The sequence below is a fragment of the Piliocolobus tephrosceles genome, chromosome 7 (assembly GCF_002776525.5).
Source record: "Piliocolobus tephrosceles isolate RC106 chromosome 7, ASM277652v3, whole genome shotgun sequence".
NCBI classification, from domain to species: Eukaryota; Metazoa; Chordata; class Mammalia; order Primates; family Cercopithecidae; genus Piliocolobus; species Piliocolobus tephrosceles.
The window spans coordinates 65,597,634-65,613,306 of NC_045440.1; the positions used below are offsets into that span (position 1 = coordinate 65,597,634).

At 35.5% G+C, this 15,673-nt stretch overlaps 1 protein-coding gene across 2 annotated transcripts in view; it reads right to left on the reverse strand.

The window, feature by feature from the left end:
* The window catches only part of LOC111549281 (cytochrome P450 7B1), a 207,912-nt gene that overhangs the window by 19,817 nt on the left and 172,422 nt on the right, over positions 1 to 15,673 (reverse strand). For both annotated transcript variants that reach the window (XM_023222425.3, XM_023222424.3), the window contains exons 3-4: positions 9,038 to 9,625; positions 8,361 to 8,567 (exon numbers count right to left, since the gene is read on the reverse strand). In XM_023222425.3, the coding sequence (XP_023078193.1) occupies positions 8,361 to 8,567; positions 9,038 to 9,625 (795 nt within the window). The remainder of the gene's footprint in view (positions 1 to 8,360; positions 8,568 to 9,037; positions 9,626 to 15,673) is intronic.

Consider the following 15,673-nt stretch of genomic DNA (forward strand, 5'->3'; position numbering starts at 1 on the left):
GAAGCATGGCAGCTTGCGCCCACCGCAGTATCACAAATGACAATTGGGCAAGCATATCTTATGTAGAAGTTAATCACAATAATGGAGCGCAAAGTGTGGCTTAGCGGTCAGATCGTAAGTGACAAATCTGTTTTACCTTCCAGTACCAGTTATGTGTGCAAGATGAGGTTGGCTCTCGCTCCGAGCGATCATGCCGATAATCATTAGACGACAAAAGTAATGAGTTGTTATTATCAACAATGGAGAGAAGAGCTTACATGGCTCTGCAGAATAATATCCAGACACAAAAGCCAGCAGCTTTTCCACCAGCCCCAGTACAAATGCAGGCAGAGCTATACGTTGAGAAGAATGACAACTGCACAATAAAAAAAAAAAAAAAAATTGCAGCCTCTACTTGTAGTTGTCATAGTTGAGCAGACACCAGCCAGTGCCACTGACAGACCAGCTGGGCCCTGGGAGGACTTCCATGCTGCACCAGGAGGTACAGTAAATTATCCTGCACGGTAGAGCAACATCTGTTTCTGTGCTAGTGCCGAACAAACAAGGCAATTTAAAACATACCAAGGGATAACCAAGCAACAAATGAACATGACCCTCATTTTTTCCCCCTTCTCACACATGAGGTGCTAAACTTCTTTGTGCAAGCACTCCATGAAAGAGAAGCCAGGTTTTTATTTGATAAGGTGTTGTCAGAGAGATTTTACATGTTTCCAAAATGGAAAGAAAAAGCTTATAGTATTGTTATTCTTAGAATCTTCCCCCTTCTATCTTAATTTCTTTTATACCAAAGCTAGCACTCAGTTCTCAATTCGCTCTAGAATTAAAAAAAAAAACTTTCCATATACTTATAAATATTCAGTCTTTAAACCTAATTTGCTATACTTAGTTCACATGCCTTCAAGCATTTGTCTTCCAATTTCCACTGAATAAATGCGTACTAATGAGAACTAGAGCAAGCTGCTGAGGCAAAGCTGGGTGACTTGGGTCTGGCCTGCCACCAGCTTGTGATAGGCGGGCAAATTGAGTTAAAATGAAAAGTCTTGTCAGCTGAAATTCAACATGGTAGCCAAACAGCAAGCTGTCAATCATCCAGCCAAAACAGGGGACAGGTAATAAAAGGTCACTGTGAGTCATTAATGCACTTGGCTTTCATATGGAAGTTAATTTTAATTAAAGATGATCTCTATCTGTAAATGTTTTATAAAACTTATTGTGAATAATGGATTGTTAATTTATACTAACATTTAGCAGGTAATAGGACTCTAATTATTAGAATGCATTGTCGAAAAATGGCCATCAAGAACACAAATATTTTGAGATAAAATTTACACCAGGCACCGCAAGGTGCCAACAACTGCAACTGTGATCAAGATAAGGCTGCCTGTGAGTTGTTAAGAACTGAGCTTTACTGACCGGTATATGCTAGGAAATTGGATTACAAAATTCCCTATATGATCTCACAATTCAGAGCATGCACTACATTCTTCACCTGGCTAGGGAAGACTTCTTTCTCTTTTCAGATACAAAACTATTTTGATTAAGTATCCCTTCTAAGTGAAATGCCAGGGAATGTCTTGAGCTAAAATCTTTTACAACACAACTGTGAAGGAAAATAACAAATAAAAAATTATGGTTAAAAAAGGCATATACATGTTCTCTTTTGCTCTCAGTTCTCAATTCTGGCTCTAATAAGGGACGGATGATTCTCATTTGCAGATTTAAAGCACTAAAGCAGCTCATGACAATCAATAATGCATGTTACAATGCAAAAACAAATAAGCATATCTGGGTTTCTGCCTCACACTTAGGCCCTGTCTGTGTATGTGGAATGAATGTACTGTGACATGGCCAGGCTGTTAATTTGGGTCATCTTAATGATTGGTGCAGGCTGGCATGCCATTTGATTAGTCATGGTGATCAGAGGATAGCAGCAATGGATGGAGTGAAATGAACAGCCAGGCCCTGCTGCAGTCACTGGGGCTGAACACTGGGTGATCTTAAAGAGAAGGTGGTTGTAAAAGTGGGAGAGGGGTTGGATATGGAGATGGTGTGTCCTGGAAGGTGTGATGGAATGGAGTGAAGCTCATGATGTGTGTGTGTGTGTGTGTGCATTTCTACATAACTGTCTTCAAGACAGTTGAGAAGTTAAATAAGAAATTGTGATAATCATATAATTTGAGGCAAAATAATTAATCTTTGGCTCAACAATTGTATATCTTAAGTAAGGTTAAAAATAAATCTGAATTGGTACAAATGCCTATCTTCACTCTGCATCTCAGACACAGTCTTTGGTTCACAGATAAAATACAGACATGTAAATTCAGCATTCATATATTCCATAAATGTTTATTAAGGCCCAACTCTGCTCGGAGCACTGAACCACTGTTGCTGGTGTGAAAAAGGAACACAGCACATGGACTTGGACTTCATGGACAATGCAATCTAGGTACTTCAAAGTTGGAAGATACATATAAACAGGAATGCTCCCAAGACCCTACTGAAGATATTGCACAGTTGCTTTTATTTATTTATTTAATTGACAAATAAAAATTGGATATATTTACGGTGTACAACTTGATGTTTGGAAATACACATACATTCTGGAATGGTTAAGTCAAATAATTAACATATGCAATTACCTCACATACTGATCAGTTATTTGTGGTGAGAACACTTAAAATCTACTCCTTTGTAGTTTGATACTACACATTTTCTAACTGGGTAACTCCAATGGTAGCATTCAGTAGCTTTCTACTAAACGCTATTTTAGCATTTAGTAGAAAGCTATTTTTCATATTGAGGTGAAATTTTCCTCCTTTTAATTTCCACCCTTTATAAAACACACAGGCTAAAAAGTCTAATCATTCTTCCACATAACAACCCTTTCAAAGTATGTAAAGACAACTATCATGCCATTTTCTAATTGTGTGTCAGAGATGATACATTGTTTAGCCTTTGCCATGCTGGATGAATTCAATTAGTCAATCTGCCTCTTAAGACTTGGCACAACTAGGTGTGTACTATTTTAGTTGGAAAAGTAGAGAATTATTAATTTCTGTCCCTAGACACCATGCTTCTACTACTATTTCCTGGGAGCAGATGAGCAACAGATTTTTGAAATAATATCACTATTGTTTTAAATTTTCTGATATCCCAGAGATTATCAGCAACCCTGGATGCCCATTAGAATCACCTGGGATTGTTTAACAAAATAAATGCCCCATTCCAGTCTAATGGAATCAGAACCACTGCATTAACTAAAACCTTTCAATTAGAGGCTTTGAATCTTGGCTGCACGTTAGAATCACCTAGGGAGCTTTTAAAGCCATCAGCCTGCACCCTAGACCAACGCAATCAGAATCTCTAAGGGTAGGGAAAGGTATGCAAAGTGTTTAAAGCCTCCCAGGTGGTTCCAATGAGCAATCAAGGCTGAGAATCATTGCTTTAAACCCTTTTCTGCTGAGTCACGTTTCTCATCCTATTCTTACAAAGTTAATATTTAGATCTAAATACAATAATCTGCATTTTCACTACAGTTGTTTTTTCAATCCTTTCACATTCTGTTTCCAGCATTCATTATATTATCTAACCACCTTAGCTTTGTGCTGAGCTGAAAATCCGATGAACATCAAAATCAATATTTTTCACTTTTTAACTGCTGTTTCCTTATATTAGATAGAAAATTTTCACTATTTACATCCCTGAGTTTCTGATGTACCTCTTTGTAGAATATCCTTCCCCCACTTCCTCCAGTTAGAAGTTCCTAAAGTTATATCTTCTGTAAATCCTCATCAGAAGAGAGGATGTTGTTAAACTTCACTATTGTCTGAATTATGTAAACTTTTAAGCTTCCGAATACACAATTATTTTATAATATTCGAATGAGCTTTTTCAAAATAAAACCCATAATCTTTATAAATATACCACACTAATGTAAAATGTTCATAAGGGAAACTGTGTGGGGGGTACACAGGAATGCTCTCTATTATCTTTGTAATTTTTCTATAAATCTGAAACTATTCTAAAATAAAAAGTTCATTTATATTAAAAAAATACACACAAGATTCTAATGTGAACCTCTAGTTCTATCCTTACCCTTAAACCCAACTGCATTTGAGAATCAGTAATACATATCTTGTAAAAAATAGTGGTCAAGGTCTCCAGTCCATTTCTAGAGCATTTTTTTCTGAGGTGACAGTCATTATAGGTAGGCATTAAAGTTAGATCTGGCATCAACTTCTGGTTCTGCCACTATCTAGCTGTATCACTTGCGTGCATTAAGTCATGTTTCTGAACCTCATTATTCAATAATTGAATAAAAATACTTGACAATTAAACAACCTAATATACATAAAACAACACAGTGGCAGGCACATATTCAAATAATTATTAATATTATCATTCAAAATATCTTATCTTGAAGCTAAAAATTCAGCGAACTGTATGATCCTCTGGCCCATGCTGCCTGATCTTGCCCACATGCACATCATGCCTGACTTTGTAGAACTGAGATACAAAGAATTCCTCTCCCGTCAGCTGGGATAATGAAAAAAGATCTCAAGGGCTCTGGTATCCAACAGACCTGAGGGGAAAAGCATGGGTATGGTCAGAAAACCTGAGTTAAAGACCTGCCTTTCTTCTTTATCACCTCCACGATCTTAGATGAGGTATTTAGCACCCTGAGAATTTTCTCATCTGTAAAAGTGACAAAATAATAGCTGTCACTGTCCTCCAGAGTATCCTGGTGATGATGACATGAAACAGTGTCTATAAGATTGCTCTGGAATATTGAAATCGTTAATATATTTAACATGGATTGCATCTAATGATCATTATTATTTGTTATTAAAGGACCTTAGTATTATATTTCTGTATTCCCGTCCCACACCAACTACTCACAATTGGTTCAAATCTTTCATCAAATTTCGATGTGGACTCACTGCAAGCTCATACTTCTAGAGTTATAATTTATAATATTCTTTTTAAAAAAGTATTACAGTTTTTGCCCAGTTCCAGTTTTAAGGCATCTCCCTTTACTTTAATATCCCGCAACTGGACCATGTTTGCAACTTTTCTCAATTTGAGAATATGTCACTGAACAACATTAGGTGCCTGCAATTCACCTGAGCCATGTGACAGTTTTAATATACCTTGACATTCTAGAGTATATTTGCTGTTTTCACTGGTGAGTCATCAAAAGAGCGCTCCTATGAGGTAAGGTAGACTTGAGCATGATGTTCATAAATAACTGCAAATGAAGAAAACAATACAAACTACATAGGGACATCGCAGAGGTTAAATGTCATTTTGGTGATAACAACAGATAACATTTATTGAGTCTATACCGTGTACCATTATACTAAGTTATTTATCTGTTATTCAAATAAACCATTAAGAAGTGGTATTCATCAAGCTTATTTGCAACTGATTTATCAAAATTCCAATTTTGAGAGCTTTCACTCCTTGCATTATCTTTTTTTCTTATCTTTGTCTTTCTGAATTATCTTTTATACTTTTCTTTTTCCTATATCTAAAACCTGCAGTTCTAAATACTAACTCCACCCCAGATTTTTTCTGGGATAATTGAAAAATTCTTACTTTTCTCTCAGAGTTTCTCAAACTTCCATTCTATCAGCAATTTTTTCCTATTGCGATTTAAGCTCCAAGTAATAGTTACTGAAACCTCATATCTACCAACTTATTTTAAATTTTCATTTAAATGTAATTATAGAGATCTTAACTAATTATTAATAGGTAAAATGTTTTACTGAGGTCATGATAAGCAGAATCTTAACAAGATACATAAATATAGAAAAAACATAGAGTTGTTTTCTTTGCCTAAAATAAGAGTAGAATACTTTTAAAGAGAGATTGTCAAGAGCATTGAAAAAAGGACAAATCTATCATAACCTCTTACAGCAGATGATTGCTTTGAATTACTTAAACAGACTTTGGCAGTTCCTTCTCAACCCTGCTTTATAATCAAAGTGTGATGACATGCAAAATTTCTGTAAAAAGAAGAATGTCTTTTCTCTTTGCTGTAATAGTGCCAAAATCCTACCTCCTGGAAAAAGTACAGCAATCATTTTGTCATTGTTATCTTTTTTCCTCTTATAATGATAAAAGTTTAATTTTTTTTAAGACATTGCATTTAAACTACATAGAACTGTTTCCTAAAGAAGACAAGAAGGATAAGCACATACACACATACCATGTGGCACATGGTAAATATTTGTGTACGTCTTGCCTTTGCACATATAGTTCATACTCTTTCAATACGGAGAAATACAACTGAGCTATGACTATCTGCAGAGGTTATTTGTTAGGTAACTAATTCACATATAAGTTTGCTCTGATCTGCATAAACCTTCTATCTTTTGAAAGAAAAAAAATACACATTATTTTCTAGATCACAGTCAGCCCCATCATTTTAAATTCTCGTAATGAACAACACTGGCCTCTGCTGGTAACCGAGGTCGTGATGAACCATCCAGGCTGCTGAAGGTACTGCCTTTATCCAGGTGGATCTAAACTTGCTTGGGATTTTTGTTGTTTTTATTCATTTGTCAATGACAGGAGACTTGTAAATTTATGAGGGACCCAACAGTGAAAATCTCTAGCTCTAGCTATGGGCTTAAATGGACTCAAATTATAACTCTGGAATCTGCCATTTCTTCTAGTCTAATAAATTTAAATGTTTCCGCTTTAATACTGAAATTTAAAAATGATTTTTTAATAGCAAAAAGTTGAAAGTAAAAAGAGAGTGGATGAATTACAACTACATTTTTAAAGAGTAATAACTATACAGAACACAAACACATATTCCTTTTAGTGTATTTTGCTTACTTCCCAATATATGTCATCTTATTCATAAAATGCAAGGGAAACTGTTTGAATATATGGGAAATGCAACCTAGATCTTCATAGAAATTATAAATATGCCAGTACTGTGTATCCAAGTGGAGCAACTACCCAAAATTTACACAAATTTTCTGTATTTATTCCCCAATAATTCTGCAAAGAAAAATTAAAGAGCATTTGTATTTTAGTAATGTCAAGATTTTTTTTTAAAGAAAATATAAAATGTATTTGATAACCTATGCTAAAGACACAAACTACAAGGCAACACATTTTTCCTAACTGACTGCCAGTATAAGGCATGCTTTCTGGCATTGTCTCAATGGGCCTTAGCCTAAGAAGTGAGAACAATCTCTAGAACACTTGGGCCATTTTCTTCAATGGCCACTGATGGTGAACACTGACCAAACCTGGGAGGACTTTTGCTCCTGAAAGTTCCCATTAAAGAACCCGGAACATATTTAAAAGATAAAAAATTGAGACCAACATAGACTGAAATGCTTGCCTACATTGTCAAAGGAATAAACAGAAATATGTGAACATTTGTTCCTGCATTTGTCCAAAGAAACTTGGAATATTGTACCCTAAAGGATACTGCAGGATGAAATGTCAATACAGAAAGAATAGAGAATAACTCATTGGTATGGAATTTAACTTTGGCAGTAGAAGTTCAATCAGGGAATGGTAGTGAACAGCCTTCTCAAAGTAGTAAAGGGGAATGAAATCTGCTGTGATTAAAAGCTCCAGTCATTGAGGTATAGGCCTACGTAGAAATACAAAACAACCTTAGTCACTACCAGCCTCAAACATTCTTGAAATAGTGACCATGTATATCTCATGAGTCAGTGAATATTTTATAAAATATCAATGTTTCACAGGAATAGTTTGTAGTTGTTGCTTTTCCTTTTGTTTTTCTCCCTTTCTTCCTTCCTTCCCTCCCTCCCTCCTTCCTTTCTTCTTTTCTATTTTTTCCTTCTTTTCTTTTTTTTGTAGGTTTAAATCAAGAACTTCCAATGGAAAACTTTTTTCTATGTTTTTGAGAATCACACACTCCATAAAACGTCTAACCTGTGCTTGAAAATATAGACATCATTTTAGGCAAGAAATACAATTTGCACACAGGGTGCCTTTTTTGCAACACTTTCCTTTTCAATCCCTAAATACTTCTTGACAAGATAGTGCAGCAGTGTTGGAAAGCATTAGCACATCAACAGATGCTCAGAATCAAATGATTTAATAGGCATAAACTTTTTTTCAAATAATTGCAAAGCTTTGGTTTAGCCTTTTGCATACCTTGCATAGTTAATTACCTAGGCCTTAATGTTTACATGCAATGAGAGTATCTACGGCTATAAACTACATAATTTATAATTGATGTAAATGGGTGTTATTATGTCAATTAGTCAGCTGTGTCCTCTACCTCTTGGTAAACAGCAATGAGTGATAAACTGAGTTTGCAGAGAGGTACCTTCTTTTCTTCATAACAGATAAAAATAAATTACCTAGGCAGATCAGGCTGTCCAACTGTTCTCTGGTGAGGTGGATGGGAAATCCAGACCCTTTCTTTTGACCTGTTGACTGCAGCAAACGGTCAATTTCGTCACGCACTGCTGCCATAGCTTCTGGGTGCCGCAGAAGATAATACATTGCCCAGAACATAGTTGGAATAGTGTTTGCCACAGAGGCCCAGAGAAAGCCTAAATGATGTGCTGGGAGAAAATAAGTGAAAAGGAAGATTAATAGCGTTTATTACACTGATTAGATTTGCAGTGTGCTAATTAAAAGATGTTAGGACACAGACCCAGCCAAGGATCAGTGCATGCTAATGAGAACCAATAGGCTTCTGAAGTCTAATTTTCTGCTTAATGAGAATAGTTTAAAATGTAATGTGTATGGGGGGGCGGGGTGGTGGGGGATGAGATAAGAGGAGTAAATGCAGCTTAGTTATACTCTTTCTCATTATCACCATTAAGTATTTTGTTTTCCCACCTCAGCACAAAAAAAAAAAAAAAAAAAAAAAATCAATTATCATACAGGGTTATATCAGAGTAAAACATTTTATCATCAGCCAATTAGAAAGAGCATAAAAAATTTTCAAGGTCACCATTTTGTCTTTTTATTTCAAAGGTCTATTGTAAATTATTTTGTTTTAGGCAAGTACTCATTCAGAAGTTCTTACCTCCTATTTCAAGGTCCTCATGCATGTAATATTTCTCCAGGACATCTTGCCTGCTTTGAAAAACTTCTGACCGTCCTTGCATATTGGCTAAGTTTTCTGATGACAAGCATTTTATAATTTTCTTCCTAATAGACTTGACATTTCCTAGAAGCTCAATGGGTATGTTGGATACTAAATATGCAAACTTGTCATCAAATTTTAAAAAATCATCTCTTAGCTCACTAATAAATTTGTTGTCACATACAAGAACTTTTCCATATATAGTTGTAAATGTGATCTCAAATATTATTGAGCTGCAGAATGGATACAATTGTGCCATGTCCCAACTTGTTGTTTTTAATAGCTGGGATTCAAACACTTGTTTTAGATTCTGCATCATGCTTTCCAAGAGTATGTCCAAAGATTTGCCTTGCAAAAATTGATAGCAGAGGTGAAGCTCATCATTCATGTCATGATTTTTTTGCAACTGACTGATACTAAATGCTTTCTCTAATAGTTTATTAGAAAATAATCGAAAGCTTAATTGTTTATGATTTTTTATCACTAGCTGGTACTGGAAGGGGTCCAGGATAAATGTTATGTACTTTCCTAAAAAAAAAAAGAGAGAGAGAGAGAGAGAGAATATAAGTTCATTTCTTAATAAAACAGAAATAAACACCATGAGTTTAAAAATATTTTAATCAAAATTAGAAAGACCCTAATAACTCAGGCACAAAGTTTAATACAAATCCATTTTATTCGAAGGTACACTACATGTTTCCTTTGAAAATGAAAGATGGTGGAAAATACTCTAGAAACATGAAGTAAAATATCCTGAAGTTCTTACTAACCTTTAAAAAGATGGCTTACTCTTCCAATTTTTATTCTAACTAAAGTACCTGAATATTTTAAATGTCCTTTAAATATTCTCATAATCCCTGGACTTCAATACTTCTCATATTTTTCCCTCAATAAAGCAGAAAACAAAATGGCAACATGCCCTTCCATTTCTGAGTATTTATACTTCATAAAGAGCTTTTTCACACTTAGGTGGCATCTGAGTTTTGTTCAAATACAATAATTTTATCTCACATAAATGACCATACTGTATGGAGCAGGTACTCACAAATAAATGTCTAATTCAACACTAGCAAAAATCCACTAATGCCAGCATTTTCACTTTTATGGATGAGGGAGATCTAATAACACGTTCAAGGTCACATACTGACTTGTGACTGACACAGGAGTCCGGACTAGAACACATCCATTCATCCATTCATTCAGGAATTCATTCACCATCCACCACATTGATTAAGATCCAGAATCTTGGTTGGATCCCTTTCCTCTCGAGATACAATGATGCGGAGAAATCACTGCATCCTTATGGATTGTGACATGGCAGAGGTGAAACAGAGCATAAGGAAAGCAAAAAGTGGAGTTTGCTTCAGTTGGCCTGGAGTTATCATCAAGGTCTCTTTGAGGTGATGACATTTACCTTTTCCACATATCAGTGTTACCCAAACATCGATTTAAAAACTTGGGATGCTTGCAAAAAATACAGATTACTGCAAGATTTTGATTCAGAAGGCTTGGAGGGGGTCCCATAAGTGTCCTTTTTGATAAGGTCCTCAAGTGATTCTTATAAGTAGGCATCTTGAGGAACACAGTCATACTATAGTTTGTCTCTCAAAATTGGCAGAGACCTTGGAGAATTGCTAGCTTACCCTCTGCATTTATCAGCTGATAAAGTTGAAGAAAGTCAAGAGATGTTAAGGGTCAAGATCATGCTGCCATTTTCAATGGCAGACCCTTGACAAGAAGTTACTCACCATGCACTACTCTTTGTCTTCTCGCTAGACTGCTGTTTTAAGATTCCTTCTAATTAGAAATATCAAGCAGGTAGTAATCAATAATGACATTTAATGTCTTATTGACAGAACAGGCATAAACTTTAGATGATCCTAAGAACATTAATATCTACTTATTATTTTCATGTCATTATTCCTGTTTGAGTCTGTGTGTGTGTGTGTGTGTTGCTTTGTTAGTGGAACAACTTCTCACTTGTTATTTATGGTAACGCAAATGGCATCATAGAAATTTAATTCAGTTTGGTGCAAGATATTTCAAATAAAGTTTTGAAGTAATTTTCAACCTAATCCTAGAAACAGATGAATATGTTTTTGTTTCACAATTTTGAAACACAACTTAAGTTTTTAATATACATGAATATACATGTGCTATGATTTATTTTCTAAAAATGACTCAGATGACTTAAATTTTATTCACTCATTTTCCCCTTGATTAATTCAATAATGTGAGTGGATCTAGGATGCCAGTAAAGCTAGAAGTGGCTATTCATTCTGGTCAGATCCTAAAGCTGTCTTCTACAAGGTAAACTAAATTTGTGTGTGTGTATGTGCTCTGGGGAGAGCAAAAAGGATTCAACCCAATTTAAGCATATTTTATGACACCTGTTTTATCATAGCCACTTAATTAAATAAAATTGCCAGCATCTGCCTGACAAATAATTGAAAAAAATCAATTCTCTTATTTTGCAAAAGATATAACTTTAGGCAAAGTTGTGGATTTTCACAGGTGGAGATTCATACTTTTCTCCTTTCACTAAATAAAAGGATTCTGCTAAATATCTTTGGGGTTATTTTAAATTATTCCCTAATATTACCAGAATGGATAAAAGATTCAATTTGTAAAACACACAATATTTAGAAAATATTTTGAATTCTTTTCTACAATTTTCTATATTAATCTAAGTGGAAAGAGAAAAACATATTCAGACATGACAACATGAGCTACCTGTTATTGGGCCTACTGAAGTAGAGGCTGTATACATGTTACATTTTTTGTTTTGTCTACAATCATTACAAATACACACTTTCATTCTCTCTCACTCTCTCTCTGTCTCTCCCCCCCTCCCTCTCTCTCTCTCTCTCTTTCTATTTCCTCCTCTCTCCTATCCCCACCCTCTTGGGAATGAGGGTGTGGGAAAAAACAATAAAGTTAATTTCAAATAAAAGGAATATAAGTTGAATGTGGAAAAAATGGTTCAAGTTAGCAACCAATTACTAATAAATTGCTTTTAAAAAATGTAAGCAGTTGTTTGTATTTCGGTTCTTTGTAAAAATCAGTACTGATTAGCTTCGTTTTTCTGTAGATCTAATCTCACTCCTTTCAAGGCTCTTTTCACTCTAGGATCTGTGTTTTCTCTTTCTCATTCTTATTTCAGTGTCCTTCAACATCAAGGCATTATGTTTTACCTACTATCTTTTTGATTGACATGTGAATTGCTTCGGAAGAAGACATTTCGATTTTCTGGATTTTACTTTTCATGTGGGTTTGGAAGTACTAATAACCCTGGAGATGTTAGCTGGCTTTCCAACTTTTAATCTTCAGTATAAACAATTTAAGCTAAGTTTTCCAAAATTAATATTAATTTAAACCATCTGTCCACCATCTGCTAATGTGAGATGCAAAACGAGAGTTTCTTTGTGATCTTTAATCAGACAGTTAGGAAAACTCATATACATTCATAAAATGAATTTAAATTTCTTAACAAAGGAAATTTTCTGAAAAGGTATTCTGAAGGCTGTGTATTCTTTCAGCAACATTCACTTTTGCTCCAGGGTGATTTTATGTAAATGAATGGCCAGTGTCAGCAGGCATGTTACCTAGTTTACAAAGATCACAAGGTAAAAGCAACACCCTTTTCTATGTTTTCCAAAAAGAAGAGAATGCTGGCAGCAGTTGATATGAAATATTGATTTAAAGAATTTCAGAGTTTGCATTTGTCTAAAATATAAATGTCAAAGTGGGGCCATATCTGCAAGAAAAATACAATATAAATCTTTCTTAGATGCAGTAAAGTTGAAGTCAGGTCAAAATTTTTGATATCTTCCTTGCCAATCATTTCATTCTCTTTCCTTTTTAGGAGCTAATGGCCTTACAATATTAACTCTAGCATTTCTGTATAACTTGCATAAGAGATTTTACACCTTAGTAGCCTTTCCACTTCCTTTAAAATTAATTCTTTAGGAAGGTAAAGCTACATAATTCAAAGTATATTCATAGATGTTTTTTAAAAATTCAGTCATTCATCCTAATGTCAAACCAAAAGTTTTGACATCTGGATAATTATAAATCGAATTTTGAAGTTTCCATTTCAGATATTTGGTGCTATACAAAGATATATATAGCCACAAGAATTGGCTGCTTGGCATAGAAATGTCCCATAAAAACATATAACCAATGCCAGAGGATCACTTGAGGCCAGGAGTTCAAGACCAACCTGGGCAACATAGGGAGACCCCATCTCTACAAAAAACCTTAAAAAAACTTAGGCAGGTGTGGTGGCATACACCTGTGGTCCCAGCTACTCAGGAAGCCAAGGTGGGAGGATCACTTGAACTCAGGAATTTAAGACTGCAGTGAATTATGATTATGCTACTGCACTCCAGTCTGGGTGACAAAAGGAGAACTTGTCTCCCCCCAAAAAGAGACAAATTTGAATTTTAACAATTTTCATAATTAGAAGCTTTTAATCTCTGTGTTTAGCTTGTTTTACAATAGAATTTTTTAATCTCAAGCTGCAAATATAGGTTGGGAGAGTGAAATATGAGTCAACTTTGTACTTTATGAGGATGGCCACATGCACGTATCCCCCCTCTTATTAGGAAGATTTCACTAGCTGCTGACAATGATGTACAGTGGTGCTTTGCTGGGGTGACATCTAGGGAAAACGGTTCCGCTGCACCACCACACAAAACCAATTAGAGAACTATTTTCTGCGACAGGTCAAGAATTTACATGGTTTCTCATGAAAAGATGTACCTTTTAATTTCTTTATTAAGATGACATCCATGTCCCTTGAGACTTTTAGGGATGACAATCATTTGCTCATCATGCAAGAACATACACTCAGTGAAATCACATTATGAGACAAGAGCGGAAGACTTTGTTCTTCATTTCACATTTTCTAAATGAGTTACTTTGCAAACTGATCATTAGAACCATATACATTAACGGGATTTCTTGACAGGAATTTATTCAAATTCTAGTAAGAAGCAAAAGGGAGGTATCGTGCACATTTAACTGTGGTTGTCTACTGTTGAGTTCAAACATAACCATAGTCAAATTATTTAGATGTTAGAAATTTAGCAAGCTTCTTGGTACTTAAGATTAAGAAATCAAGTGTCAGCAGAAATTGGCAATTTTCTGAAAAGTAAATAAAGTGATTCAAATCTGCCACAACTTTCTGCATAATCATCTTAGGTTATTTTTGTACATTTTTGGTATTAAAAAAAGAAAAACTGAACATTTCAATCACTTGTTCTATCTATTCATTAGAAACACTGGCGTTAATTATTTAAAGTAAGAATGACTCTTTTTTTTAAGTGAACAATATAGTTTTGGTACCATAAAGCCCAAGGCTCACTTAGAGGAGAAGCACCAGCTCAGGCTTTTATCTGTACAGTATTCCAGTGTTTCATCAGCTCTAAGGAATTAGGGGTTTCTCCATCCAATATTCATTGAGAATCAGTTCTGAGCTCCAGACTAAATGTTGACAATAGAGAAGCTAACAGAATAATGACGGGAGACAGACAAGTGAATTGGTAATAACTTCACAATGTATTAAATGCTCCTACAGAAGTGATACTGGGAGTAACTGGACCCTGGAGAAGAGGCACCAAATATAGGAGGAATCAGCAAAGGCTATTGAGAGGAAGTAATGTGTGACTCTGGCCTCAAAAGTTGAGTCCATGTCAGTCAGGTAAACCTGACTCAATCATGCTGATAATTTCCTCCAGTTGGATCATTTCTCCCAAATACTGCATTAAAATGGTAGCACTGAAATTAAGTCACTGTAGTTTCCAAAGGTTGCCTCTGACCCTCAGTGAAGTAGTTACAGGCAGAAGAAAATTACTGGCTCTCTAAGAACAGAACACAATTTTAATACCAACATTCTGGCAGAAAGAACAGCAAGATAAAGAAAACCCAGAGGCCCCACCAGGTATGGTGTGTGAGGAGAAATTTCAAACAACCTAGTGCATTCATGCTGTATGAAGCACAAGGCGAGCAGCAACAAGAGACTGGGCTGGAAAGGCTGGTGGAGACCTGATCTTCGGGGGGCCTTATGAGGACTACTGTATATACTACAATTCCTCTAAAATGCATGACTTTTTTCAATTTCAATTTTTCTGAAATCAGAGTGTATACAATATATTTTTTTTTTTTTTTGAGATGGAGTCTCGTTCTGTCAATAGGCTGGAGTGTAGTGGTGTGATCTCGGCTCACTGCAACCTCTGCCTCCTGGGTTCAAGTGATTCTCCTGCCTCAGCCTCCCAAGTAGCTGGGACTACAGGCACGTGTCACCATGCCCAGCTAATTTTTGTATTGTTATTTATTTATTTATTTTTAGTAGAGATGAGGTTTCACCATGCTGGCCAGGATGGTCTCGAACTCCTGACCTCATGATCCACCGCCTCAGACTAGCCAGCTTTCAGGCAAAGGAGTAAGTTGTGATAAAACTGTCTGTCCATGGGAGAACTCAATCATGCTGGTAATTTCCTCCAGTTGGATCATTTCTCCCAAATACTGCATTAAAATGGTAGCACTGAAATTAAGTCACTATAGTTTCCAAAG